Source organism: Clarias gariepinus, chromosome 26 (genome assembly GCF_024256425.1).
Source record: "Clarias gariepinus isolate MV-2021 ecotype Netherlands chromosome 26, CGAR_prim_01v2, whole genome shotgun sequence".
In the NCBI taxonomy this organism is placed as follows: Eukaryota; Metazoa; Chordata; class Actinopteri; order Siluriformes; family Clariidae; genus Clarias; species Clarias gariepinus.
In genome coordinates, this window is record NC_071125.1 from 22771898 (window position 1) to 22799196 (window position 27299).

General features: G+C 36.1%; 1 protein-coding gene across 1 annotated transcript; it reads left to right on the forward strand.

Annotated features, from left to right (window-relative positions):
- Positions 1 to 524: 524 nt before the first annotated feature.
- Positions 525 to 25775, forward strand: pign (phosphatidylinositol glycan anchor biosynthesis, class N). The gene is made up of 29 exons (XM_053488391.1): positions 525 to 700; positions 927 to 1172; positions 3114 to 3235; positions 3313 to 3411; positions 3501 to 3607; positions 5709 to 5833; positions 6352 to 6482; positions 7637 to 7756; positions 7843 to 7883; positions 7974 to 8033; positions 9134 to 9226; positions 9333 to 9388; positions 9467 to 9545; positions 9632 to 9814; positions 11598 to 11737; positions 12763 to 12862; positions 12951 to 13043; positions 13549 to 13640; positions 13747 to 13849; positions 13979 to 14087; positions 15299 to 15401; positions 21349 to 21451; positions 23031 to 23117; positions 23218 to 23273; positions 23367 to 23442; positions 23826 to 23899; positions 24148 to 24190; positions 24291 to 24343; positions 24577 to 25775. Exons 2-29 carry the CDS (start codon positions 946 to 948, stop codon positions 24698 to 24700), a joined length of 2799 nt encoding a protein of 932 aa, XP_053344366.1. The 5' UTR covers positions 525 to 700; positions 927 to 945; the 3' UTR covers positions 24701 to 25775.
- The last annotated feature ends 1524 nt before the right edge of the window (positions 25776 to 27299 follow it).

Below are 27299 nucleotides of genomic sequence, written 5' to 3' on the forward strand. Positions count from 1 at the left end.
ATATATATATTTTTTTTTTTTTTATTTATTTTTTTTTTCATCTGCCAAAGTGGAAATGGTGAATTCAATTTATTGTTAAAGTAGTGGTATCGTTGTTTGTCAATGTTAAGGATACTATAATAATAATAATAATAATAATAATAATAATTTTCTCTTTCTGTACACTAAATAAATCACGTGTATGTATCTCAGCGTATATCTAACACATAGGAAACCTAGCACTGAGAAAATATAAATAGAAGTTTAAACAGTTTTTTGTTTAAGTGCACCCCCTGGTGGTGAAATTGTGAAACTGTAATTGCATGTACGAATTTTCTTTTAAAATATTAATTCGAAAAATATATATTTTTTAATGAAAATTAAAAATATGAAAAAGGATACCCAATTATATAAAGTACATATAAGCTATACTATATGTGTGCAAGAAATATAGAAAACTGCTGTAGACATTTATCAACCGCACTTCATTACCCATGATCCTTTGAGAGTCGATTGTGTTTGACGTCATCCAGGAAGTGGAGAACAGAAATTCATACAAGCTGCTCGAGAGTGTTTATTCAGTGTAAAGTTATTATTCACGCTAATTTTAGTATATATTTTTTAATCTGTTATAGTGTGAGACTGTGTTATTTGGCGGTTAAGTTCTAAAAGTCGCTGTTATGGTGAAGCAAACATGACACATGTGTTAAATATCGCACAGGTAGGACTAAAGTGAGGAAAATCCCAAATCACTTCCTGTTTATTACATAGTGTGCACTATCGAGGGGCATTAAACCATTATAGTCCCCCCAAGGGTAGTGTGCCTGTACAGGGAGCAGGGAGGCATTTGGGGTTCAGCCCGTGTTTTAACCCTCTCAGAATCCAACCTGAGAATGTAATGATCAACTCTGTGTTCTCTAAACAGCTGTTGTTGTTTTATTCCACAGGATCAGATCCACAGACAGGATGAACATGATCACTTTCCTCATCGCAGGGCTTCTGGTCCATGTCGTCTTCTTCATCTCCATATTTGACATCTACTTCACGTCCCCCTTGGTCCATGGGATGAGTCCTCAGCGTGTGCCCCTGCCGTCTCCTGCCAGGCGCCTGGTGCTGTTCGTGGCAGACGGTCTGAGGGCAGACAGCATGTTTAAGCCTGACATCAACGACACCATCAGGACGCCTTATCTAAGGTAGGGACAGTGTGAAGAGAGCATTCATTCATTCATTCATTCATTCATGTTCCCTTATTTGTTTTCTGCTGTTACTCTCTTTCATAATTTATATTTCTGCCCATTATATCGCTATATAAACCTGCCTGCTCTTGTCCCCCTTCTCCTTTCATTCTTTTCCGCCCTTTTTTCATTCTTTCCTTCTTTATTTGTGTTCTTTATTTCCTTCCTTCCTTTTATTAATTGCTTTAATTCTGTCCATCTTTTAATTACTTGCCTTTCTTTCAGTCTTCCTATTTCTCCTTCCCTCCTTCCTTTATTCCTTTATACATTCACTCCCTTTCATCCTACCTTTCTTCCTTTCTGTCCTTTGTCATTCTTTCATCCTTTCCTTTTCCTTTCTTCTTTATGTTTCTTCCTCCCTTCCTTCTTTTATTTAGCATTTTTCTTCATTCTTTCCAACCATCCTTCCTTCTTTCTTTCCTTCCTTACTTTTATTAATTGCATTAAGAGTGTGAAGAGAGCGTTTATTCATTCATTCATTTATTCATTCATGTTCCCTTATTTGTCTTCTGCTTTTACTCTCTTTCATAATTTATATTTCTGCCCATTATATCGCTATATAAACCTGCCTGCTCTTGTCTCCCTTCTCCTTTCCTTCTTTTCCACTTTTTTCATTCTTTCCTTCTTTCTTTTTGTTCTTTCTTTCCTTCCTTACTTTTATTAATTGCATTAAGTCCTTTTATTTTTTCATTACTTGCTTTCTGTCCTTTTCTTTCTTTTCTTCCTTCTTTCACTTTTCCTTCTTTTCTTTATTTTGCTCTTTCTTTACCAAAGTTTCTTCCTATTACCATCTCAGGGAGTTTTTCCCTTGCCCCTGTCGCCGTCGTCCTCGGCTTGCTCATCGGGAACAGTTTTGTGATTCATACAAGCTTAAATAGTTCTTTTGATTGTGTAGTTTGTGAAGTTGCTTTGCGACAACGTTAATTGTTAAAAGCGCTACACAAATAACATTGAATCGAATTGAAATTGAATTTGCTCTCTATCCAAACACTACCTTTAGCCTTCCCTATTGCTACCCTTCCTAACACACCCTTCCTTCGGTCTTCCCTTGTCTCATTTTTTCCTTCCCTCATTCATTTATTAATTCATTCAATAAATCATTTACTTTCTTTCATATTATCTTTTTTTCCTTTTCTCTTTTGCCCTATTTCATTCTTTCCTTTTTCTTTGTTCTTTATGTTCCTTCATTCCTTTCTTCCTCCCTTAACTTTTTTGCACCCTCCTTTCTTCCTTTCTTTATTTCTCACCTTTTGCTCCTTTCTTTTTTTGTTCTTCATTTCTTTATTTCTTCCTTCCTTCCATTAATTTCTTTACTTCTGCCCATCCTTTTTTACTTGCCTTCTGTTCTATAGTTCCTTTTCTTCCTTCCATCCTTCCTATTTTCCTACCATCAATTACTTGCATTTTTCTTACTTGCATTACTTTCCTTCCTTAACTTTTCCTTCTTTTTTTATTATTCTTCCTTTTATCCTTCCTACATCCAAACCCACCCTTCCCTTAAGTCTCCCTTTGTCACCTTCCTTCCTTAAATACTTAATTACTTACTTACTTTCTTCCTTACCTCATTCATTTTTTCCTTTCCTTGCATACTACATTTCTTCCTTTCTCTCCTTCTGCCTTTTTCATTCTTGCCTTTTTACTTGTTCTATATGTTCCTGCCTCCCTCCTCTTCACTGTATCAGAACAGACCTATAGATGTTTAGTGGACTGGAGATTCTGTAATGTTCCTTTGCAGGCCAGTCGGAAGTTCTTAGTGTCCCCTCCTGTGAAACACATCACCCCCAGACTGGGTTCTACGTGTTGTACTGTTCATTCGGTGTTAATGTTGTGATCTCCTTGCACAGAGCCCAGAAACAAAAAATCTTCTTTTTATTTGGTTACTTCCTAATTTGTCATTAGGAGTGTAATTCAGGAGAGCGGTTCATGGGGAGTGTCTCATACACGTGTACCTACAGAATCCCGTCCTGGACATGTGGCTCTTATTGCAGGCTTCTATGAGGATGTCAGCGCTGTGGCCAAAGGTAATTAACACAGAGTGGTAATGTTTTTGTAACTGGTATAACCGATGGTATAAATGTGTTTGCGTGGGCTTGTGCAGGCTGGAAGGAGAATCCCGTGGAGTTTGACTCTGTGTTTAATGAAAGCAGGCGCACATGGTGTTGGGGAAGTCCTGACATCCTGCCCATGTTCGCTAAAGGTAAATCACAAGTAAATCACAACACTCACCTCCATGGGACTGGTATAGAATAAATACAGAGGCTCTGTGTCATTCTGTGTTTATTATAGGAGCGAGTGGAGATCATGTGCACACTCATACTTATCCTGCTGCAATGGAGGACTTCGCTTCGAAGGACGCCTCCAAACTGGATACCTGGGTCTTTGACCAAGTGAAGGTGTGTGCGCGTGTGTGTGTGTGTGTGTGTGTGTGTGTGTGTGTGTGTCTTTAGAGCTGAATGAACAGGGGGAAATCCTTAACATTGTGATCACAGACGTCTCAGGCACGTTAAAGGTGGTCCTGTAAAGCCACAACAGGTTCAAATAGAATTTAATAAGAATTTTTCATGGACAATGATTAACATTTTGAGCCGTACAAAGTCACATAACCAATATAAAAACAAAATCTAATCATAATGTTTCATAAAGAAATCAGTTGTTCACTCATAACTAGCAATGAAAAAAAAGTAATAGTAAGGTTTGGGAGTAGTTGTTTATTTTGCTCTAGAACAAAATGCCTGTATATTACATAACATAATAATAACCATAACAATCATTTCATATATATAGTACCATTCAAAAGCGTAGACACACTTCTAATTTCATGGTCTTTTCTGATTTTTATTTCTTTCTCCACTCTAAAACAATACTTAAAGTGTCACTAAATACATCATGATCTCTTAGAACAGTTGATATTGAGATGTATATCTGCTACTTCTGCTCTGTAAAGCTTCATAACGGCTCTAATCTGAGGTGCTGGTTGTTAATTGGTGATTTCTGAGGCTGGTGACTCTGAATGAACTTCTCCTCTGCAGCAGAGGTCAGTTTGGGTCTTGCTTTCCTGGGAAGGTCTTCATGAGAATCAGTTTTATCGTGGTGCTTGATGGGTTTCGCAGATGCACTCGACACAATACTGTTCTTGTGAGAACTGCTCCAGAACAGCTGACACTCATTTCAATAACAACTAAATGTTATTATTTAATAATTATCTACTGCCATGTGTTATTTCAAAGTTTTAAAAAAATCCAGTATTGTTCTAAAATGTAGAAAATAAATCCAAATTTGTGTTCAAACTTTTGACTGGTAGACGTGTGTACTGTGCAAGTACTGTGTACTGTAGTACTGTGCAAAAGTCTTGAGCACTGCTGTAGAGCAAGGATATCAAAAAAAAAAAAAAATTCTATATTAAAAAACTAACTATAAAAAAACAATAAAGAGTAATAAATGAAAGAAAGTCAGTAACTGGTGTGACAAGCCTTTGCTTAAAATTTTATATCATTTACAATTTTTTGTAGTTCTATTAAAAAGTTTTTTAGCTGGTTAGTTTTATTGGACATCCTGCAGAACCAGTTGCAGTACTTCTGAGGTCTTTGTCGCCCCTGCTTCTTTCCTCATGCAGCAAAACGCAGGAGCTTTTAATATATTTTTTTTTTGTCTGAAAAATGGTCTTAATGTGGACATAATATGCTGCTTTCTTTTATGGCCAACATATATTTCCTGTAAGATAAAAAAAAATGTATGTATAAAAAAAGATTGCACAAAAAAACAGACTTTTGCACAATACTGTGTGTGTGTGTGTATAAAGTGTTTGTTCGTTCATACAAGTCTTCAGCCCTTTGTGAATAGCAAAAATTATAGATTTTTTTTATATTGCACATTTAAAAATGTCCATTGTTTCAAAGCAGCTTTACAGACATAAGATTTTTAAATATAATTTGTAAAATGTATACATTTATAGCTTTCTCACTTTGTCCCTAATGACCCTGATGAGCAAGCCGGAGGTGCTGGTGGCAAAAAAAAAAAAAAAAAAAATCTCCCTCAGACCAAATGATGAAGAAACCTTGAGAGGAACCAGACTCAATAGCGAAACCATAAAAAGCTCTATGCTATTGTATAACAGGAAATGCATTTCAGTTAACTTAAAGGCCACTTTGTTGAGGCTGAAGACTTGGGTTTAAAATTGTTCATGGCAGTTTCAGTCCTAAAAGTATCCAAGTGATTGTAGCCACAAGGCATCATTTCCTTTATGTTAGTTTATAGCCAGCAACAGTGATCATTATGTCTATGAATAGTCCTAAGGAAAACAGACCGACCAGAGCCGGATGTGCACATGTGCACCGAAAAACATGACCTTTAATCTAATTGTTCGTATTAAAGTCACATGGCTTATTGATAGGCAGAGCTTGTATTGATCAGCTTTAAAATAATGGGAAATATTGTACAGAAGTGATTCTGTATTAATGATATCTATTCATATATTGTTGTTTTTTTCCGATGCAGGACTTTTTCAGATCGGCCAAACAGAATCAAACCCTCATGTCCCAATTGCATGAAGATAAGCTTGTATTTTTCCTTCATCTTCTTGGAATTGACACTAATGGACACGCCCACCGGCCCATGTCAAAGTAAGCTGTTAACTCAGGCATACCGCTGTATGTTGTACTGATCAGTACACCCTATGGTATTCTTACCTTGTAGCTTCACCTTTTATCTTTGTGGTTTTAAAGAGAGTTCAGTGCCTTATGACATCATATGTGTGAAATAACCACAGCAGCGTAAGTGTTAAGGTGTTGTCTTACATTTGAATAATAAACACACCCTGTAGGCTTAGATTATAGATTAGATTAAAATGCCAAACATAGTTATATGGTATAGGTGATAGAAAATCTGAATAAACATCAATATTAAAGTCAGACTAAATTTATTTTGAATAAATTCTATTTTCTATGTCTTTTGTCACATCAAAGTGCGAAGATTTTGCAGCATATACAGTGTTTCTGCATCAGTGAGAAATCCTTGAGAGTTATATAACAAAAAAGTTATATCATTATATATAGACTTTTTGGATTTTTATTAATTCCAGGTTGATTGATAACATGTACAATATAGATATATATATTTTTATTTCCTTGTCTCAAACAAGGGAGTATCTGGACAACGTTGGCCTGGTTGACGGCGGAGTGGCCGAGATCGTTTCTGTGTTCGAGGAGTTCTTTGGGAACGATAAGAAGACAGCGTATGTTTTTTCGTCTGATCACGGCATGACAAACTGGGGTAAAGTTTTAAATCTGTTCCGACTTAATGAGCTTTTTCAAAAAACAAATAATTGCTGTTGCTTTTTCTCCTGAAGGAGATCTTCCTGAATATTTTCTAGTTTACATTTTCATGGTGAAATGAAACCACGTCAGTGTGTAAAGTCACAGATGTGACGCAAAGTTCCGGAACGCAGAGAAGACAACAAGCATACTGAAATTGAAAGCTGTAAATGAACAGGCTGAGCAAAAAAAAGATCAGGAACCAACGGTTCGATATGTCGCGCAAAATTAGTAAAGCACAATGCAGCAGCTGAGAAAACATGAGAAGTATTGTTGTTCACTCTCATTGGTTCCTGAATATTTGGACACCCTGTCTGTTACAGGGTTAATTCACATTTATAACCAAGATTTTTCACTATGGATGTGTTCACATTACAAGCCACATTGTCCCGATTCTGATTCTTTGATCATATCAGATTTACATGTCGTGACAGTTTACGTTCATAATGCATGCGCAGAGGCAAACCTTAGCAGAAATTGCGATTTGACCGTTCTTAAGTAAGTCGCATGACCACATATTTGGTGTTCCAAAAACTCTGACATTTAAAATATAAATTTCTGAGTAACTACAGTCCTAGTCCAAGGGAATTAAATAGGCTCCATGTTGAAAAATAAACTGTATTCAAACGGATATAGATTTTGTAACCGATTTCACAAAATTTCACAAATGTTCAATATGCGCACCGCTTATGACACGATGCATGTCAAGTCAGTAGTCCAGCTCCTGCCAAAAACTCCTATAAAGCTATGGAGGTCATACAGTAAGTACAGGAGGTGGTATCAGTGTTCATATGGTTCAATAGTTCATGATCTGCAAAATGTACAGACTTTGGAGCTTGTTTTTGCTTTTATATAGCAATCAGCTTAATCATCGCATTGTACCACAACATTTTTTTAAGCTACAGTATCAGATAATTTGAAAGATTCCATCAGAGGAGAAATGCCAACAGTGTTTCTTAATGATCTGTGGTCCTAATGTGCCTCTCCATATTATTCAGCTTGCCTCTAGCTCAGAAATAACCTACTGAAATAAATAAAAAAATATATTTTTTACATGTTTAAGCAAATAACTAAGACACATAACTATGGCTGCTTATTTGGTTCTGCTTGTAGGGTCTCATGGAGCCAGTCATCCATCAGAGACCCTCACTCCATTGGTGGCGTGGGGGGCCGGAGTTCAAAGAGCTCAGAGAACCACGACTTTTCAGAATTATGACGATGAGTACAGCAGAGGTATGTTTTCATCTATTTAACCCCTTACAGACATTATGTAGTGTGTATTATGTAGACATTACCTGTATGATTTGTGATGATCTCAGACTGGGGTCTGGAGACGTACAGGAGGATTGATGTCAACCAGGTTTGATGTCAATTTTACTCTTTGTCTTAATTTTACATTATTTTAGATTAGGATGGTGGTGATTCTTTTGATTTGTTTTCATGAATACAGGCTGATATAGCACCGCTCATGTCATCCCTCATCGGGGTTCCCATCCCACTCAACTCTGTGGTAAGACTGGGATCCAGACATGATCTTTTATATCCCTGGCATAGTGATGATGATACATTTTACTTCAATGTAATATAATCGTGATTATAATAAAAATAGAAGAGACCAAAGTTATATCATTTATCCATCAGTTACCCAATTATGCATCAGGTTTTGGTTCTGTGGATGGAACCTAGAGATCGGTATTGTTTTGAAAATCTTTTACACCCAAACAATATGTTTTTTTAACCATTGTCCTGTTATTGAATTGCAACAACATGCTAAACAAACACTGAAAAAACAACATGGGAGTTACCTTTCGCATGCAAAAGTCAGAATGCGGTAAACTGTACAATTAATTGCCGATACACACATTCTCACCAGAAGTAATTTTTTTTTATTTGTTAGTGGTGTGTATCGCCTTGATACTTTAATCTCCATCAGAGTAGTGTTGTTAGTGCAGTCAATCACTCACGTTTAATGAAATGTTTTATATTTATGTATTAGCCGACTTTGGAATTATTTTGTTAAAATATTTAGAAACTAAAATTTTATTTGTCACATACACAGTCATACACGGTACGATATTTAGTGAAATGCTTATACGACCGCCAGTGACCTTAAAAAAACAAAACATTTAAGAAATAAATAGCGGAATAAAATGAAATAAGAGTAGGTTTAGCTATCGAAACATAAGAAAATATATAAAAGAAATATAAAAACTTATCTTTACAATCGTGTACAGTCCTATATTTTTTCTTGTATTTCATACATTATATTATTTATTTGAAAACACAATTTTTTTATGCAGTTCACTTCATACTGTATCATACTTTGTATGTGACAAATAAAATGTAAATTTGATTTGATATATAAATTTTTCTCAATTTTTTTTTGAAAATTTCAAAAATTTGAGCTAATCTTTTAAAACTTTTTGGCTCTTGTTGGCTCCAAATCTTTCACTTTGTGCCTTTCGGTTGCTGGTTTGTAGAAGTCGATATGCTGAGTATCTAAAAAGTACATTTTTTTTCCTGTGATTACAGAGAATGTGTAGAATTTTAGAGTTTATTTTTCCTCTTCCCCTCTACTGAAATGCAACATTTCGATATGTTGATTTGCAGGGGGTCCTTCCACTCGAGTACCTCAATAACAGCCAGCATTTTAAAGCTGAAAGCATGTACGCAAATGCCGTCCAAATCCTGGAGCAATTCAAAGTGAGTTCCATTGCGCTTCTTTTGATTTGTTTGAATTATTGCTTGTCTTCAGAATTAATATAATGATTATTCTAATCATGTATGTCATTATTTTGTTCATGATCAGGTGAAAATAACACAGAAAAAGAAGACAACTTTGTCATTTCTCTACACGCCCTACCAGTGAGTGGACTGTTGGTCTTTTTAAGCCATATTGCGTTCAGTCATGTTACTAGCGTCTGATTACTGTTACCTGTTTAGATTCCTGACTGATTCTAAAATGACAGAGTTTCTAAGTCACACAAGATCACTGATAGAGAAAGGGCACTTCGATGAAGCTGTGAGTACTGAACAAAGGTTTAACAGTAATTTAAACACTGATGTCACAGTGTTCACTAAACTGTAAACCTTCTGCTGTTTTCTCAGATTTATCAGTGTAAGGTTCTGATCGATCAGGCCATGGAGGGATTGTCCTACTACCACACGTACGACCGCATTTTCCTGGGCTGCAGCGTGGTATTAGGGTTCATTGGATGGACGTCTTATGTGGTTTTGGTCATTCTGAAGACTCATGCCAGTCTGCGCAAACCGCCTGCAGGAAGAGACACAGTAAGATAAGATGTGCACAATTGATTTATAAATAGAATATTGAGATTAAACACTATACCTTTAGCTAAGTGTTCTTTGAGGGGGAGAGGGCACATTGCCGTAGTGGTTAGTACTGTGGTCTCGCTTCTCCAGAGTTCAAGTCCCGCCTCCGGTCTGTGGGTGTGGAGTTTGCATGTTCTCTCTGGCCATGCTTCGTGGGGTTCCCCCAGATTCTCTGGTTTCCTCCCACAGTCGAAAGACAAGCAGATTATTCTAACTGATATTTCCAAATTGACTCTAGTGCATGAATGAGTGTGAGTGTGATGTGTAGCCCGCCTAGTGACTCAAGTCCCCTCGGACAGGATAAGCAGTATAGGTGGCTTTATCATCTTTATGGAGCTGTCAGCCTTTCACTGTTCAGATACTCTGTGCATTGGTTTTCTTTAAAGGCAGAAAAAATCCACACTGAAATGTGTCTGTGGGACTTTTAGACACCTGACACCAACCCACTAGCCTTTAGTTAATGAAAGGAATGTACGTCATTTATTTTTTACAGTTATTTCACTTTTACAGTTATTTCACTTACTTCCATACACACACAAACACACACACACACACAAACACAAACACACTCTTAAAGGGTTAGGAATAAACAGCTGTATGTCCATAAGAAAACACTTGTTAATGAGACTCATCAGAAAAAAAGGCTTCAGTTTGCTAGGGAGCATTGAAGCAATGAAGCACATGAAGCGATGCTCCCATCATGCATAGTGTCCACTGTACGAGCCTCTGGAGACAGTGTTATGATCTGGAGTTGCTTCAGTTGCTCAGGTCGAGACTCAGCAACGTTATGTGGCAATAAAATTAAGTCAGCTAACAACCTGAATGTACTGAATGACCAGGTTATTACATCTATGGAGGTTTTCTTCCCTAATTGTATGGCCATATTTCAGAACTTGGAATTGTAAAAGAGTTCTGGTTCTGGGAGCATAAGAAATTGTTTTCACATGTGAACTGGCCGCCATAGTGTGTGCCGTAATCAAAGCTAAAGGTGGTTGAATGAAATATTAGACTTATATTTCAATTTAATTAATTAATTAATTAATTATTTTTTGGCCAGGCAGTGTAGTACATACTGTAGTAAACATACGTACATACTGTATATGTGGTTCAGTGGTTGGCTTGAAAAAAGTAAAATTTAAACCAGAGGACTGTTTAATAGTTTGAAAACAGCTTCTGCCTTATTGAAGAAATAGACATAGATACTCCCAGATTTTGAGGTTTCACAAATCATAATTCATCATTCTGATCTTATTTTGATCAGTTTTTTATTAATTTATTTTTTTAATTAAATGTTCACCTTTTATATATATATATATATATATATATATAGAGAGAGAGAGAGAGAGAGAGAGAGAGAGATATCTACTAATATTATATAAATAACAAAAAAATGTATAAATAATACGTTGAGTATGAGTATAAAGTTGAAATAAATAAAATACCACATTGCTGAGTACATATGATTTAGTTTGCTTTAAACCCCTATTAAATAAAAATGATAAAAATGTTTAATTGTCAAAATTTAATTCTATATCCTCACATAAAAGCAGTGTAAGGGGATTATTCAATCTATAACCGTAAATCTATTTTTCACTGGGAAAAATTTGCATTTCAATCAAATGTATGTTGGTAATTTCCCTTTAGGTGGTTTATTTAAATGGTGTACTAAAGAAGAAATGATATCATGTATACTATTCTATTTTTCTGAATCACCTGTCTGCTGTGTTTCCTGTTGTTTCAGTCAGCAGGGAGACATCTGGGTCGGGTGTTTGCCTGTATGGGCCTTCTGGTGTCTCTTTTTCTGTATTTTCAGTCCAGCCCTTTCACCTACTACATCTACTGCCTGCTCCCTGTCCCTGTGTGGTACAGCGTCCTTAAAGAGTGAGCCACACTTTATTGATTATGAATTGTTTTATCGAGGTGCTCTGATCAGACAACGCAAAACATGAAGTAGTGGATCCTTTGGGGGGGGGGGGGGTCCTGTTGCAGTTCATGACAGTCTGTGAATTTGTGTACGCATAACATCATTTCCAAAAAGAGAGTGTGTCTGGGTAGCACATGTGACATAACTAGTTAATTTTAAACCGTTTGTATTTTGTTACTAATTATATTTCTTTGTAATATTTAACATTTCTAGTGATTTACTAACACCTAATATATCATATATTCAACCGGTTTTAGCTGCAGTTCATGAACAAATAATATACTGCATATAAAACAAATTAGGAAAATATTTGCAGTGACATACTCTCTATCACTTAGGGCTTTTAAGCCATGTTATGTCTTTCATGTGTTTCGCATGGTCTGTGTTACATCACCATAATTTTCCTTAAAGGAGAAATGGGTCTGGCCTTTTAAGGCGTAATGTGTTAATATTATGGTTGAGGTGTATTTGTGAGTAAAGACAAATTAACAAAGTTAACTACCTGCTAATTGTACTATACTGAATCATAACTTTTTTCCTTTAAATTTAATACCTATCATTCAGTATTTATTTAAACTCACAATATTCATTTATGGATAGTTCACACCATGTTTACGTGGACCCTGTGTTTCATTTTGCACATGTGGGTGGTTTTGTTTCACACTGCATGTTTATATACGTATACATATGCATATACATAAAATAGACAATATATTCGTCACCTGCATGTTTTTGTGGGTGTTAAGTTCATGCTTGTTTTCTCACATAAAAAAGGTGAATAATTTAAAGTCACATTGCAGGGCTTAGGGATGTTCTTGGCTCTTTAAGCATGCAAAAGGTTTTGCTATTTGTTAGTTGAATTTGGAAACCTGTGTTAATTAATTTGGATTTTTCCATCCAAATCTCCAAATCTACAATTTATTAGCTTTATACTTTAAAAACTAAAGTTGTGCATTTTGTCTCTTTAACATTCTTGTTTTAGATTCAGGATCCTTGTTGATTTTATCAGCTCAGTTCCATCCTTGCCCCTGAGCAAATGCTTTGGATATTTTGTTCTTATCACATTGGGGATAGAGTTACTGGTAAGTCATACAGACATAGAAAATATTAACAAAATCCACAGAATTGTGCTTCCAAAAAAAGAAATTTTTCTTTTCCATTGATTTGTAGGTTGTGAGTTTTTTCCACCGGGCCATGCTGACCCTGGGACTGATAGCACTGTCGCTGTGGCCTGTTTCTTCAGGGATTTATAAAAAAAACAAGGTGAGATATAAGAGTTGTTTTTCTACACTTGCTTTCATGATGAGAAAAGTGAAAAAAATAAAAGGTGATGCATGATTTCCTGTGAAGGTTTCACATGATATGAATTGATTTTTTTTTTTTAACTTTATACAAAATAGCTTCCATGAAGTCAGGTTAATAACCTTTGTTACTAAATTATTCTATTCAGAGGTTTCAGTTCTGCTTAAAATTAATTTTATGCAAGAGTATCATATGGAGATGATATGACTCTGCATTTGTCTAGTAGTATATGTTATGTAAGGAATAAAACACTTTACGTCATGATGTTATGGGAAAACGATACGCAAGCATTTGTTTTCAAGAAGCAAAGTTCCTGTTACCACACATATATACAGTTTCCTTAAACAGCACATCCTGAAGTGCTTTATTACATGTAGCAGGGATGAATTATGTTTTATTTATTAAAGCATGCCACATTATGCGGCATGTTTAATCCATTACATCACATACATGTTCTGTGTTTTAGTCCAGGTCAGTGAGCTGGGTATTGAGCTGCCTGTGCCTGGCAGTGTTTCCTCTGCTGCCCGTTGTAGGCCGAGAACCCAACACCAACTATGTGTAAGATGTCTCACTTTCTGACTCATAAAATGGAAATGGTTATATTTCTGGCCTGTTGTGTCATATTTATTATGTGATGTGTTTATGTGTGTATTTTTAAATTCAGGTTATGTGCTGGAGCTCTAACCTTGTTCACGTCGGTCCTCTACATCTTATCACACAAACATGCAGGAATGCATACGAGAGATCGGCGGCTGTTTATCGGCCAGGTTTTTTTTTCACACACACAAATTGTTTTACGTTTGAAAATATTCCTCCTTGGTTAACAGATCAGCGTAAATCCCCTGTTCTGGTCAAAGGCAGGCTTTGTAATTTTACTACTGTGGTGGTGATTGCAGATGCTGCAGGTGGCTCTGTGCTCTTACGTGCTTTCCAGCACACACTCTAGTCTGCAACTCAAACACGGCCTGCCACTCTTTAATCAGCTCATCAGCTGGAGCACACTAGGTCAGATAACTTTTTTTATTTCTATTGATCTTCCTTTAAGTATGGAATAACACACTGTGAGGCATGATGTTTTCATTTATTAAAGAATGACAGGACTTACTGTACTGAATATATGTTTATGGTGATATTTAATGTTGTTGAAAACAAGTTCCTGTTTTTACAAACAGTCACTCCCTCACTGCTCTCTCTCTTTTTGTAAGTCATTAAGACACAAAAGATGAGCATAAAACCGAACTTGTTTGTTCCGTAAGATTTTCCCATCTTGGGGAAACTAGAGACGTCTTACCTCCTGGAGATGTTAAATAAACATCTCCTTACCAAAACATCATAGTTTTAACAATATCTCTAATTTGTAAACTTTTTTTTTTATTAAAAATGTGTCACTATATAAATAATAAGGTATCAGATTGATACAGTTTGTATTATATTAATACAAACCTGCGATTCGCAACTGCACTACTGTTAGCCCCACCTTCTTACCAGATCAGATTTGAGAATTCAGCAGCATGATGATAAAATATAACTAAGTGGTGCTTGCCATGGCAAAACCTGGGCCTTTTATAATGATAGTCTTCGGGATCAGTTGCTAAGGTGCTCTAAAATGGTTGCTAGGGCATGGCTTGACAGCTTTCCAATGATACGGAGAGACTGGTTGCCTAAGTAAAATGAGCCCGTCCCCATGTCTCTATGACAAGGGAATCCACGGTTATGTTCAGTTCAAAGTTCCTATGGAATTTACCATAGCAGGGAATGCGACTGTGAGCACTTCCTGTTTTTAATGGGCAGTACCTTCACCATAATATGTCAATGCGGCATATTTGGGTGCCTCCTATGCCCCAGGGTTACATCTTATACCCTCTTGCGTGGTATGTTCTGACACAGCTTGCAAGCCTCTTTAAATGTGGTAAATTTGACATTTCTACAAAATGTTTGCTCTGTGCTAGAATCCGTCAAATTTGGTCTCAACGTTAGAAAAGTCACCCCGCCCTTTAGAAAAGTCATAGCACCCCGTTCCCAAATAAGTCGCATGATTTGACGCCTCTTTCAGGGGTCTATGATGAACGGTATGGGACTATTTACACGCCAAATGATAAGCCTGCAAGATAATACAAGTGATGCTTTTCTTCACAAGCACCACTAATATTGAATCTGTTGCTTAGAATTTTTTATTAAATTAACAATGCTTTTATGCTTTTCTCTCTCTCATTCAGTGTCGTCATTTTTTGTGCCTCTGCTGAGTTCAACACGACTCTTCCACAGGCTGCTGAGTATTCTGATGTCTCTGGTCTGTGTGTACATTCTCCTAAGCACTGGGTAAGTTACAGGTTCTCTAAACATTGTATAGATCCTACAGTATGCGACGATATAGGATAAATATATATACCGTACACATTAATGTACATTGTTTCAAGTCTAGTTTACAGCCCAGGAATAAATGTAACATGGCTAGCTATAGTACTTCACCTTCTGTTCTGCATGCAAAAAAGGGAAAAGAAAACAGACAAACAATTAAATAAGAAGGGAATCAAACCCAAAAACATTTTTAAAACATCAAAGGGATGTTTTAAAAACATCCCTCCAGAATTTTTCCAAATTCAGGCATGTCCAGTACATATAAATAAGAGACGCCTCTCCACTTTTACATTTATCACAGCAAGGATCAATGTCTGGGTAGAAACGGGAAAGTTTAAGTTTGAGCCCTGTGTACAACCTTAAACTGTAATAAGGAGTGGCGGGCACACTTTTCAAAGGTAAGAAGATATAACTGAATCTAAAGCAGACTGGAAAAGATATAAAAATTTAGGAAGAATACTAATTTTAATGGCATTAATGCGTCCCACCAGGGACATGGACAATGGTGACCATTGTCCCAAGTCCCTTTTTGTTTGGCTCAACAACCTAATGAAATTTTCTTTAAAAAGGTGTTCATGTTTCCTTCTAATTGTAATATAGAGATGGGTATAGTGCTGTATTATTTAGCGGAAAGAGTTTGCCTCCAAATCCCAGATATATCCATACTGCGGAATGCAATTGCTAGTGGCTTAATGGCAAGGTTTGGTCCTCAGGTATACTTGAGGGTAGAACATTCTCTAATCTACGAACCAAGACTTTAGCAAGGATTTTAACATCCACATTGAGAAGAGAGATGCGTCTATATGAAGAGCACTCTGTTGGGTCTTTATCTCTCTTTGCTATGAGGGTGATGCGAGCCTCATTAAATGATGCGGGCAACTTACCTTGCTTAAAAGACTCAGATAGAACCAAAGCTAGTTGTGGTGCAAGGTATGAGGAGAATGATTTAAAAAACTCTGCAGGAAACCCATCAGGACCCATGAACTTACCAGATCGCAATGATGAGATAGCTGAAGTTATTTCCTCATGTAATATGGGCCCTTCTAATCTTAATCTAGAATCGGGGGACAGTGTTGGGATAGCTAGTTGAGTTAAGAAATTCTCAACTGAACTATGGTCCTTTGGGAACTCAGATGTATATAATCGAGAATAACAATTCCTGAATGCATCAATTTTAGAATGATCGGTAGTAATGGTACCATCCTCCATCCAAACTTTTGTAATGTGTTATTGTGCTCTAAATCCTCTTAACTGACTAGCTAAAAGTTTCCCAGATTTGTCACCATGAATGTAAAATTGGCTCCTACTCTTTAATAATTGACGTTTGATAACATGTGTTGAGATAAGTTCAAACTTACTTTGCAATTCTACGCGTTTTTTATACAGATCGGGTTTTTTAAATAGAGCATACTACTGATCAATTTCTTTAATTTGGTTGGTCAAGTCTTTTCGCTCTTTATATGCCTTCCTTTTTTATATTCGCGCTGTATGAAATTATCTGTCCCCTGAGGTAGGCTTTCAGAGCATCCCAAACAATTTAACGTGACACTTTATCTGGTCTTCCATAAATTTAACAAAATCGTACTCTATCAGTAACGATGAATTAAAACGCCAATGTTTAGTAATCTGAGGAAGATCGGGAAGCTTTATAGACATAACAACTGGAGCATGATCCGATATCACAATGCTCTGATAAGCAAAAGAATTAACCATTGGGATCAATTGATTATCTATAAAGAAATAATCTATTCTGGAGAAAGTATGATGAACATGTTAGAAAAAGGAGTATTCTCTCTTTTTTCATTGAGGAAGCGTCATATGTCAGACATACCAAAGCTGCAAAGATAGGACTAAAGTAGCGTGGCCGATTCACTCAGAGGTATAAGATTGGTAGATGACCTGTCAAGTCATGGATTTAAACAGCAGTTAAAGTCTCCCCCTAATATGAGAGCGTATGAGCTCAGATCTGGTAGAGCAGAGAAAAAATGTTCAAAGAAGGAAACATCATCATAACTAGGGGCATATAAATTAGCCAACACTACATTAGTATTAAATAATTTCCCTGAAACAATGATATAACAACCATGTATATCCATAATAACATTATGATGCTCAAAAGAGATGTTTGGATTAATTAGAATTGAGACCCCCCCTAGCTTTGGCCTGAAAGGTCGAGTGGTAGTGCTGCCCTCTCCAACGCCACATAAGACAAAAATGATCAGAACTGCGAATGTGAGTTTCTTGTAAAAATGCGATTGCAGTGTTAAGTTGTTTAAATTGTGAGAGCACCTTCCTTCTCTTGAACGGATGGTTTTAAACCCTTAACATTCTAGCTCACAAAGTTTAAAGAACTATTCATTCTCTCTGAGAGGAGATGCAGGTAGATAAACATGTAACAATGAAATGCCTAGTGTCAGCCTTGAAACAAAAGTGTATAACCAGAGCAACCTATTGAAGATACACAGTGTACACTGAACTAACATAATACTGGCTTTGGAGATCCCCCACCCCTGCACCCCACACCCCTGCACCCCACACCCCTCCCCCACACACCCCACTGCCCACAAACAAACAAAGATAGCTGCTAACAAACAAAGCAGCAAGCTCTTCCATTCTTCCATTTTCCACCTAACCAATCTTTCTGCCGCTAACCACCCCATCTTCTTCTCCGACGCAATTTACATAAAATAATAATTAAATATATAAATAAAGTGTATATAATACTGAAATCTCTTAATAGGAGAAAAACACAAAACAGCCCCTCTTCCCACGTCACATTGTAACTCTAAAAAATTAACAAACATGTAAAACAAACGTGACTAGAAATAGAGAAAATAATAATAGAAAAATAATAATAACAACTACATGTGTTTAACACAATACTCTTACCAGGAAAAACGTAAACATGGCTACATTTAAAGTTAAAAAGGGTACTTTCCTGAGAATTGTAGTATTAAAAATAAATAAAACTATAGTGCACTACGTTATTTTTCGGCATACAGGAGAGAAGGCCGGAGTCCGCGGTTGTATATCTCAGTCATAACTTCTCTATACTCGGCTAGCTGATTTAAAACTTCAGGAGCGTAGTCTTCTACGATACGAACCTGCTGACCGTGGTATTCCAGCTTCCCTCTCCGCCGAGCCTCCCGAATCAGAAGGTCTTTAACCTGGTACCGGTGTACACGGAGAATGACAGGCCGAAGTCTCTGACCACAAGCGGGTTTGGATGCAGTTATATGGTGCGCTCTATCAATCTCAGGCGGGGATGGAAGCGTTTTACTCCCAAACACCTCGCACAGAAATTTCGAGAAGAACTCGGCAGGGAGTCCACCTTCAGTACCCTCCGGAAGACCCAGGACACGCAGGTTTTGTGTTCTGCTCCGGCCTTCTAGGTTCACGACTTTGGCTTGGTAACTTAGAGTTACATTCCCGAAGTCTGGAGCAGATGTTCTCTAACTCACTCACACGCTGGCTCAGGTCATCCGTAGCAAGTTCTAGTAAAGGTAAGCGCTGTCCATGGTCCTCTACTTGGGCTGGAATTTGGTCTAGTTTACTTTCCAGTAAACTAAACGATGATTAAAATTCAGCTGCTAACGCTTCACGGTGTTTACCTAACAGCGTAGAAATAGCCTCAACTGTTAGAGTGTCGTCTTTTTTCCCGGCTTTAACACTCCTGGTAGCCATCATAAATGAAAAGTAGATAACAAGACCAAACTGGATGCCTGTGTGATCTTCGGGCTCTTAGACGGCACTGCATCACATACAGGAATGCTACTGTAATGAAAATCACAACATGGGCTCAGGAATACTTTCAGAAAACACTGTCGGTGAACACAATCCACCGTGCCATTCGCCGTTACCGGCGAAAACTCAAAAAAGAAGCCATATTAAAACATGATCCAAAAGCACAGGCGTTTTCTCTGGGCCAAGGCTCATTTAAAATAGACTTTGGCAAAGTGGAAAACGTGTGGTCAGACGAGGCAAAATTTTAAGTTCTTTTTTGGAAAACTAGGACGCCATGTCAGCCAGACTAAAGAGGACAAGGACAACCCAAGTTGTTATAAGCGTTTAGTTCAGAAGCCTGCATCTCTGATGGTATGGGGTCGCATGAGTGCATGTGGCATGGGCAGCTTACACATCTGGAAATGCCACAATCAAAGCTGAAAGGTATATCCAAGTTAAAATATTGAAATCATTGCATTCTGTTTTTATTTACAATTTGTACAGTGTCCCAACTTTTTTGAAATTGGGTTTGTAAATCATTTCCAATTTCAAGCTTTCAACATGATTTAATAGTACGAGTCAGTGGTCTGTACGACAAAATTATGTGTTTCGACTTGGCGCGACGCTTGTGTTGACCTTATTTCCCTTTAACACAGTCACACGGTACGATCATAAGGCTTGTCGTGTATCTGCATTATCATCTGTCGAAGTGATTTTAAATAGTTTTATAAGGCCCATGATCTAAGCACTCACAGTTAAAAGACTTTTGAGTGTCTTTCCATCTTCACTTTAGTACCACTTACTTTGGCAATTTTACAGTTGTTGCGTAGTTCTTCTCTGAATTGTTCTTGTTTTTTCTCACCACAAAGATTTCAACTGCTCATTTTGATACTCTGTGGTTGATCTGGAGAACTTTGGAGGAAGTGGGATGGATATACAGCCTTCTGTGACCAACAGAGTTTTTTTTTTTGCAGTGTAATGCATACTGCAGAGCAGAAAGATATTGCGTGCACAATAGTTTAAACGTTTGGACCAATACAAATATACTTTTTCAGCATTAGTTGATTTTTCTCTCGTACATTCCCAGTCAGAGTCGGCCTTTACTAAGACAAAATGTGCACAAATGTTTTTTTTTCTTTTTTTTTCGCAACTTCTTTCAGTCCAGAATTGTATTTAAGGTGTGAAAATTCATGTGCAACTTTTTCATATATAGAATTCTCAATGCTGAACCAATCGTGTCTAAATGTGAAATTTAAAAATGGTTTATAGAGAAGAGAAACCAGAGTTTCTAAAATCAGGTGATCATCCACATGTTAAGTCTGGTGCCTTGCTTTCTTCTTTCCTTGCCACTGTCACATCCCGCTTGACTCAATATGGATCAGGATTCCTGCTGTAGGATGTTTGTTTTGTAACATAATCTATAGTGCAATAGACAAGAAAAAATTTTATTGCATTAAACAAATCGTTCTTTTTGGAGTGGGCTGGAAGGGGAGTTTCCATCATTTACAATGTCATAATGTCAACCCTATGTTTAAAACAATGCTAACTTTCCCTTTTCCGTCCGCATGTATCATTAGCTCTAACGGGTTCGTATTATACGATTGTTTCTAAACTAATTAACTTTTTCAGTTCTGCTTGGTTGGTCTTTTAAGCTGTTTTAATTTGGACAACAATCTTAGCGTTAATCATAATATAAAATATATATTTTATATTCAGTTTAGGTTTATGAATAACTTTTGGGGATGTTCTGAAATTTCACTCTAAATAAACATCTCCTCTACAGCAGAGGTGAGTTTTGGTCTCGCTTACCTGGGAAGGTCTTTATGACAGACAGTTTCATCATCATGGTGCCTGATGGTGGACTAGGCGTGTACATAAATATAGCTGATTTTTAAATTGCTGACGATTTTTTATTTATTTTTTTTAGCTGAAAATATCTTTTTATTTATTTTTATTATTGTGCAATAAAAAAATGCATTATTGCTGCGGCTTGAATAGCAGCAGTATGGCGGTGGGAGTAATAGTGGGCTATGCAATGGACGTTCATATTGTAAGTTAGCAAAGTTTGGTATGTGCAACAGACTATCAAGGAAAGAAATGTGTGATCTGAGAAAGTTGGGGCTTTTGCTCCTTTATGTCTAGCAGCACCTCCGGTTTACAGATGTTTGGTTTGCATTCCATAAAGGTACGAGGCCCTGTTTCCTCCCGTACTGTCATGGCTGATGTTCGTGTGGATCCATATGGAGCAAGAAGCCGTAGATACACACGGAATGTCCAACAGGAATGAGGTAATCTTGAGTGTCTCGTCCCTAAACCGCTGTATCGTGTTATCTTTTTCTATCTAAACTCTACCCTTTTTTTTTTTTTTTTTTTTACTTCCATATTAAACTTCTCTAGCTTCTGCAAAATAGCATTGGTTTTGGAGAAGTGTCTTGTTTGATGCAAATCAGAATAAAAGAGAAGGAAGAAAACCCACTCATACATCCACCCACTCACATACTCACTTAATTATTCAGTCATTTACACACAAACAAACACAACCAGTCGCAGCAAAATCTGACACCTCTTTAAATAAACAACTCTCACTAGAGGTTTCTGAAGGACACAATTAAAAAAAAAACAACAAACAAAAAAATTAACAATGCAGTTTGCCTCGAGACGCACTGACTAAATGAATGAGATAGTTGAAAACTCAATATAGAAATGTTTTGTTAAGCGGTTTATAAGTCGTACACTTTTCATTTGTATATACAGTTGATCCGCCCAATACATTCTAGGTGTTTCAATAAACGTTGATTAATTAAAGCTTATTTTTTAACTGGTCAACTTATATCATAGCTGTCAGAGGAGATCAGTAGGCTTTTCACTTACTGTGTAGAAAACATGATACCTAAGTGAACTGTATCATCTGTGTGTCAGTGTATACTTCTGTGAAGAATTTGGTTCCTGTTGTTGGGTTCCACTACTGTAGGTAATCCACTAGTGGTAAAGCACAAAGCACACTCAAAAAGCTTCTATAAAGGTGGCAGTGCTATCTGTAAACCCTTAATCTCTTAACCAAATATCAGGTGCAGATACTGAGAACCACAACATCTGGCACAGCATGTCAATGCAAAACCTGGAGCAGAACTTAACCACATGCCACCAAATGTGCTCATTTTTGCTATATTAATAAGATTGTTTTTTTCCCTTTTGGTTAAGGTTCTTGTATTTGTAGCACTACATTTATATACATTTATACACACAACATTTGAAGCACTACATTTATAAATAAACAAGATAATACCAATTATTTTCACATACTCACATGCATACGTACATACAGTATTGGATTTAAGACATACTGTATGTATGCTTTACTCATAATAATGTTAAAACATTTGCATATTAAGTAACCTATTACAACAGTATAGTACTGAACAACCATAATATTAAATTCAAGGTCATGTCATTAATTATTATGCACATTAGATTATATGCTTTATAATTAAATTTATATTAGAGAGCAGACAAACTTTAGAGGCAGAGGCGTGATAGCTATGTTGTAATGACATGTTGTTAAAATTAAATGCTCTAAATAGCGCCCTAAATAGCGCCCTAAACCTAATCTGTAAAGATTTTATCATGTTAATGCTTTGGATGGCATGATAAACTGAACAACAAGTACAGTAGGTGTAAGTGAACGCTTTCACAGTCTTTAGCTTGTCTAGTGTGTTTATCAGTAAATATTTAGTGTTTTCGTAAAGTCAAAGATTCAGCAAACACTGTGTATTTTGTGGATTTTCATTTATTATTCTTACAATTATACTCTGGGTTTCTGGGTTTAAGTGTGTTTATGTAATCACCACAACAAAACTTTCTTTGCAGCTCTCACACATCGATTTTGCCGAAAATATCGACTTATCCAGAATCAGGCAGCTGAGTTTAGACGATATCAGAAGATCATACTTCTTTGTATCCTTGCATTTTTATTATTTTTTTAAATGTTATTTTGCTACATAATTTTTCCCCCCCTAAATCTAGATCATTATTAACCCTTAATAATACACACCAGGTATTCTTTATAATCATTGCTTTCTTTGGTACAGGAAACATTGCCTCCATCAACAGGTAAACTTGGAAACATAAAAGTGACAATTCTATAGAAAGTTTAAATAAAAATAAAAGCACTTTTCTGTTTCTGTTATCCTTTCTCTTTGACAGTTTTGACCCGGCTTCTATCTACTGCTTTTTAACCGTCTTTAATCCTTTCATCATGGGTGGACTTTTAATGTGGAAGGTACCACACTTGCACACAAGTTTCCTTTCTGTAGTGTACATAAATAAATAAATCACAAAACTATTTTTGTCCGAATAATATATGGAGATTTAGAGACGTTAAACCCAAACCTTTATCTGTAAAAAATACTTTTTATGATCTGACTTTAAAGGTGCAGTTTGTAATTGTTTTAAATGAGAGACAAAATTATATTTTTTTTCCCCCCAAGCCATGCAGTCTAAGCTTTGAAATCAAGAAGGACAAAACAGGTAGAGTTTTAGAGAGTGGGCGGAGACAGAAAATGGAAGCTTAGTCACTGGTCTGGAAGATGTTGCAGACTGCACCTTTAAAAAAAAACATTTTTTTGTCTTATATTTTTGAGTTCATGTTGCTGTTTTTTTCAGGTCCTGATTCCATTCATAATTGTGATGTGCACGTTTGAAAGTGTTCAAGTGTCAACACGGCTTTCATCACGAAGGTACAGGGTTTATCGTCTCACATCATTGGACGCACGAGTGTCTTTAAATTTTTTTATAAATAAATAACTTACTTTCTTTGTCTATGAAAGATCCCCTGAAGAATTTTAACTAGTTTTTCAAAAAAAAGGCTTTGTTTTTACACCACATCGGAAGAATAAAATTGTACGATACCTTTTATGATTATTTATGTTTATAACTATATTAAGTACATGATGGTGATGATTATGATTATGATGTTCTTTTACAGCCTTTTCCTCATCGTGCTGGTCATCTCTGATTTAATGGCGCTGGTAGGTTCCTCAGGCAAAATGTTAAGCTATTGTTGCTTTTTTTGTGTGTTGTTTGTTTGTTTGTCATACAATCTTATAGTTTTGTATTCCTGTTCCTCAGCAATTTTTCTTTTTGGTAAAAGACTATGGAAGCTGGCTTGATATCGGCACAAGGTAATTTCTAAACATTTTATATTTTGTATTTTTAAGTCTTTAAACTCCCAGAAATCATTAACATGGCATATTAATATAAACCTGTAATTTGTCACAGCCGTTAAAGAAAATTATTTAACCCCTTCTGAACAAATAAATCAATACCTACTGATTAATCAGTCGAATCAGAATCAGCAGTTTTATGCAGATCTAGCTAATGTTTATTATTATTATTTATTTTCCTCCTCTTATAGCATTAGTCATTATGTTATTGTCATGTCCATGACCATCTTCCTGATGCTGCTGAGTGTAATGACACACATCCTGACCTCAAACAAACTCCAGCTTGGACAAAAAGTGAAGGTGCACTTTAAGTGATCTACATTAGAATAAGAAAAACATTACATTGTAAGTACAAGCTTCTCATAAGGATGAAAAAAAAAAACATTTCTGGTAAATACTGTACACTGTTAGAGTTAGGGGGAAATAAACCGTATAAAGTATGCGTGTGCAGCTATGCAAACGCTTACCCACTTGCTGGAAATAGAAACAGGAAAACAAGCATGTTTTAATTTTTTTTTTTTTTTACATTTTTATTCAAGAAGCACCCGAACTAAAAAAACAAATAATGTGTTAATGAGATTGTGTGTACTTCATAACTTTAAAAACAGGTGCTTACAAAACTAGACTGGTTGATTTTGTTTGTAAATTTATTTATTTTGTAACATTTCTGTCACATTAAGATGTTTATTTTTTTGTGCTGATTGTGGACGGTTTACATTGCTTGATATGAGTTGTACTGGTACAGAGGATTCTCCAATCTTAGCCAATGATTCTTCTATAAAGATAAGTAAATGTATAAATATAATAAAATTGTAAAGTTGGCGCTCTGTACATCGAAGATATTTGTGAAAAGATTATTTCGGAGGACGTACTGTAAGATGAGTAATAGAACACCTTAAAATAGTTTTTGGAAGTTTGTCTGTTTGTATGTTCGTTTGTTCAAAAAATTAACATGGAAAGAGAAGATATGCTACTTTGAAATTTTAAATCATAAATACCCTTATTATAAAAAAAGCACTGAAAAAATTATTAATTAATCTCAAAATTCAACAGATGGCGCTGTACATTTTTTAATACACGCTTATGAGTGTGCAATTGGAATCTACTTAATGAACACGTTTTCGCACCTTTTACACGTTTAACATGTAAAAGTTTTAGTTCATTACAAAATTCATTTTTAAAAATTAAACACGCTTATGAGTGTGCAATTAAATTCCACGGGAACAAAGTTGCAGGCACATCTGGTCATAAAATTTATATTTAAATGGAGTAGCGCGGGATGACTTAAAGTGAAACTTAAACATTAACTGGAATTTTTTAAAAACTTTGATTATTAAATCAGTGTTGTTTTGAAGAATTGATGATATATTTTACTTGAATGGCTTTTATGTTTGTTTGGGTGTGAGCTGATTGTTTTTTTATATGTGTATGTTAAAATTTTTTTAGATTAAAATTTTATCTAGAGGACATGCAAAGTGTTTATACAAGGTGTTGGCTCTTATATGTGCGATCCTTAATCCCAGTTTCAACATTTGCCTTAAAATTTAAACATTTTGATTGTACTGAAGAACACAAGATAGTTATAAGAGTAAAAGCTTTTTTTATTTCTCTATATAATCCCCTGCTACACTAATGCACTTATCCCAGTGTTTCACTAGTGCTTGGACACCATCAAGGTAGAAAGTTTTCTCAGAGCCCTGATTGGACTGCATGCTTTACCTCTGAAATGCGGACCTCCCAGGAACTCCTATAATGACCTAAACATGTGAAAATGGGATGTGGCAATAACTGTAACGTGCAAGTGATGTTAGTGATTGATTGTGTGTGTACAGTGCCCACAGACAGATGCCCCTATTTTACAAGTTATTCCAGATTCCATTTTCGAAATCAGGTGCTGAACAACTGCAGTGAGCTCAGAGCCACACCGTGATTGTCATTTATAGACATACAGCCTTTTTTAAAACATTTGCACCATTCAAGTGTTTTACAGTAAAGAGTCTCATCAAGTAAACTCTCCAGATGGTAATCCCATTAAGAACTTGTGGTCAATCCTCAGCAGGTGGGTGGACTAACAAAAAACAATTCACAAATTCTGACAAACTCCAAGCATTGCTTATGCATGAATGAACTGCTATCAGTCAGGATGTGGCCTAGAAGTTAATTGACAGCATGCCAGTGTGAACTGCAGAGATCTTGAAAAAGAGAAGGGTCGACACTGCAAATATTGACTGTTAAAACTTTACTGCATAAACTTTATGTAATTGTCAATAAAAGCATACAACACTTATGAAGTGCTTGTACTTATACTTCAGTATACCGTAGTAACATCTGACAAAAAAAAAAGAAGAGGAGATTCATATTTGCGTCATTTTCACAACCTTTGGTTCCGGTTGTATCATGTTTGAAGTCTTCTGTAAATGTCAATCAATGGTCATTCACCAGTAATTTCATCACAAGTCCTGGTGTGACTTGATATACGCCCATCATTTACGGTATTTGGGCTAATAATCTTCTCTTTTTCTAGAGAAACCTTTTTTGATATTTATGTCAATATTAATACCAGGACCTTGGTGACAAAACTGTTTTAGATAATGTACTGTATAGTAGGTGATTTTTACTTAAAAAAAAAAAAAAGATTTGTGGCGTAATATAATAACTGCTCGTAGTTTTAATTTGCTTCTTATTGGTTTTTACAATCTTAGCATCTTAGAAACATGACCCTAGGCTTTTTTGGCTCAAATTAGATCAGCTAGTAATCTTTTTAAAATTATAATCAAAAGTGTAGGACTTGGCAGGGATGCCAAGAGCAAAAAAATATATATTTGCTTGTTTATTTATTTATTTATTTTGGTTGGAGGGGCTGCACTTAATTTGTATTCTTTGTCTTAGGCCCTGCCACCACTTCCTTCCTCTG

Bases quoted from the DNA above. Each gene is read 5' to 3' on its own strand.
- pign (XM_053488391.1), top strand. From the start codon at position 946: ATGAACATGATCACTTTCCTCATCGCAGGGCTTCTGGTCCATGTCGTC. The intron at 11,738-12,762 runs GTGAGCCACACT...TTCTTGTTTTAG, and splicing joins TGGTACAGCGTCCTTAAAGA to ATTCAGGATCCTTGTTGATT. The intron at 14,088-15,298 runs GTCAGATAACTT...TCTCTCATTCAG, and splicing joins CATCAGCTGGAGCACACTAG to TGTCGTCATTTTTTGTGCCT.